General features: G+C 39.2%; 1 protein-coding gene across 1 annotated transcript; it reads left to right on the top strand.

Moving 5' to 3' along the window:
• Positions 1-2,453, top strand: LOC106777325 (1-aminocyclopropane-1-carboxylate synthase 3-like). Its single transcript, NM_001317154.1, is given in 3 exon segments — positions 1-343; positions 574-866; positions 1,211-2,453. Coding segments are annotated over 3 exon segments (1,419 nt in total). The 5' UTR covers positions 1-196; the 3' UTR covers positions 2,190-2,453.
• The last annotated feature ends 378 nt before the right edge of the window (positions 2,454-2,831 follow it).

Below are 2,831 nucleotides of genomic sequence, written 5' to 3'. Positions count from 1 at the left end.
GAGTTACAACCTTCACTTTCTACTCTCTCCTATACATTCTTTCTTTAGATCGCTTTTACAAGCTACTTTATTGCTTCAGCCTTTCTCCTTTTCAAGGGGCTTCGATTTAATTTCCTTATAGTTCTTTTCAGATAACACATCGATCCCAGACATCTCTTTCATCCTTTTTCTACTCTCACCCAGAAAAAAACAAAAAATGAAGTTCTTGTCTACAAAAGCCACATGCAACTCTCATGGCCAAGATTCCTCATACTTCCTAGGATGGCAAGAATACGAGAAGAACCCCTACGATGAGGTTCTGAATCCCCAAGGAATTATTCAGATGGGTCTTGCAGAGAACCAGGTTAGGAATTAATTCTCGTTGTATGCGCATAGTAACCTTCTATTATTATGAATAATAATTAATAAAAAGACAAAAAAAGAACTACGGAAAAGAAACAAAGAAGCAGAATTCACTGTATACGCTTTTGCGTAATATACAGCTTCGACATGCCATCTTATCAAGCTTTATTGAGTGACATCCTAATAATTAAGGTGGCGAGTTTATGAAATTTCTTTTCATTATTTTTTCAGCTCTCTTTCGATCTCCTAGAGTCTTGGCTCGCTAAGAACCCTGACGTGGCGGGATTCAAGAGCGATGGCAAATCAATATTCCGAGAGCTTGCTCTGTTCCAGGACTATCATGGCCTCCCTTCCTTCAAGAAGGCATTGGTGGACTTCATGGCTGAGATTCGAGGAAACAAAGTGACTTTTGATCCCAACCACATTGTTCTAACAGCTGGTTCCACCTCAGCAAACGAGACCCTCATGTTTTGTCTTGCTGAACTAGGAGACGCGTTCCTCCTTCCCACTCCTTATTACCCTGGGTGCGTATTAATTTCATCTTCTCCATAGTAACTTGTATAACATTCTGCATGCTTCTTTTGCAATAACTATAATTAATTTCCACAAACAGGAATCATCTCACATCTCAAATAACATATCATGTTTAAATGTTGTGTCAATCTCTCTCCATAAATATTAAATAAGCCTTATTTATTTATTGTCTATAATGAGAGAGACAAATGCACTATTTGAACACGATCTTATTTTCCTAAAATTTGACGTAAGAAAAAACAATATATCCTATTACACATATACACATACATACATGTGGTAGTTCTTTTTTTGCTCCCCATACATATCTCTGATGTTGCTTGCGCTTGTGCAGATTCGATAGAGATCTCAAGTGGCGAACTGGGGTGGAGATCGTTCCAATACAATGCACTAGCTCCAATAACTTCCAAATCACTGAAGCCGCTTTGAAACAGGCTTATCAAGAGGCGAAGAAGCGCAACCTCAGAGTCAAAGGCGTGTTGGTGACAAACCCATCCAACCCACTTGGCACTACCATGTCCCGGAGTGAATTGAATCTTCTCGTTGACTTCATCAAAGACAAAAACATGCATTTGATAAGCGACGAGATTTACTCCGGTACCGTTTACAACTCCCCAGGCTTCGTCAGCATCATGGAAATCCTTAAGGACAGAAATGACCTTAAAGATTGCGGTGCCAATGTTTGGGACCGAGTTCACATAGTGTATAGTCTCTCCAAAGACTTGGGCTTACCAGGATTCCGTGTGGGCGCAATCTATTCTGAAAACGAGGTCGTTGTGGCGGCTGCGACAAAAATGTCAAGCTTTGGCTTGGTTTCCTCACAAACTCAGTACCTCCTCTCAGCCATGCTGGGTGATAAGAAATTCACCAAAAACTACATCTCTGAGAACCTAAAGAGGCTGAAACGACGCCAGAGAAACCTTGTTTCAGGCCTCCAGAAAGCAGGCATTAGTTGTCTTAAAACCAACAATGCAGGCTTGTTTTGTTGGGTTGACATGAGGCACCTTCTCCACTCCAACACATTCGAAGCTGAGATGGAGCTCTGGAAGAAGATACTCTACCAGGTTCGGTTAAACATATCCCCAGGGTCCTCCTGCCACTGTACCGAACCTGGCTGGTTTCGGATGTGCTTTGCTAACATGTCCGAAGAAACTCTAAACCTAGCCATGAAACGGTTGAAGACCTTCGTCCAAGAGTCAAATCACGACAACGGGTGCACCACGAAAAGAGTTCAGTCTTCAAGAAGAAAGTCACTCTCCAATTGGGTATTCCGGCTATCTTCTCGCGAACATCGTGAACAAGAACAACGATAGCCCGGCGGTGACGTGAACTGTGCTAAGTCTGAACGCATGCAGAATTAACTTTATTATTTTTTCCTCACCGAATATTCTTGGTGGAGTTACAACTACGTAGCTATATAGTTATTGTTATTTATTACTATTACTATTTTTTAAAATGATGAAATTGTAGCTAGAGAAGACGAACACTCTATCCATTTGGATGTAAAGTGTGGTCTGTTAATTAGTGAGCTACCATCGTTTGTACAACTTCCATCTCAATCATCAGTTACCTTATGCATGAAAAATCTTATTAGTACCTTGGATGAAAAGTTTGTAATGTACAATATATCAATTATTAATTAGAGTAGCCTGAGTTTAATTCTAGTTAGTAATGAATGATATATATGGTACATATGTGTGAACATCGACAAAAAAACAAAATTAATGTATATGTGTGAACACTTACGTTGCTTGAAAGCTTATAACATGTATCTAATATAATAGCACCGGCAACCATTGGTTCTGCCGACGCTGAGACGGCATTTTTATTTTATCGTATGAATTCAAACCATTGATTCTATTCAATTTATTTAAAAAAAAAATTTGAAACAAACTAATTATAAACTACCACACACACTTTTTTTAAAAAATTATTAAAGGAACTTCTTTCCATTC

The sequence above is a fragment of the Vigna radiata genome, chromosome 11 (genome assembly GCF_000741045.1).
Source record: "Vigna radiata var. radiata cultivar VC1973A chromosome 11, Vradiata_ver6, whole genome shotgun sequence".
NCBI classification, from domain to species: Eukaryota; Viridiplantae; Streptophyta; class Magnoliopsida; order Fabales; family Fabaceae; genus Vigna; species Vigna radiata.
The sequence above is the reverse complement of the archived record's forward strand: the minus strand, read 5'-3'. Positions and strand labels throughout refer to the sequence as shown.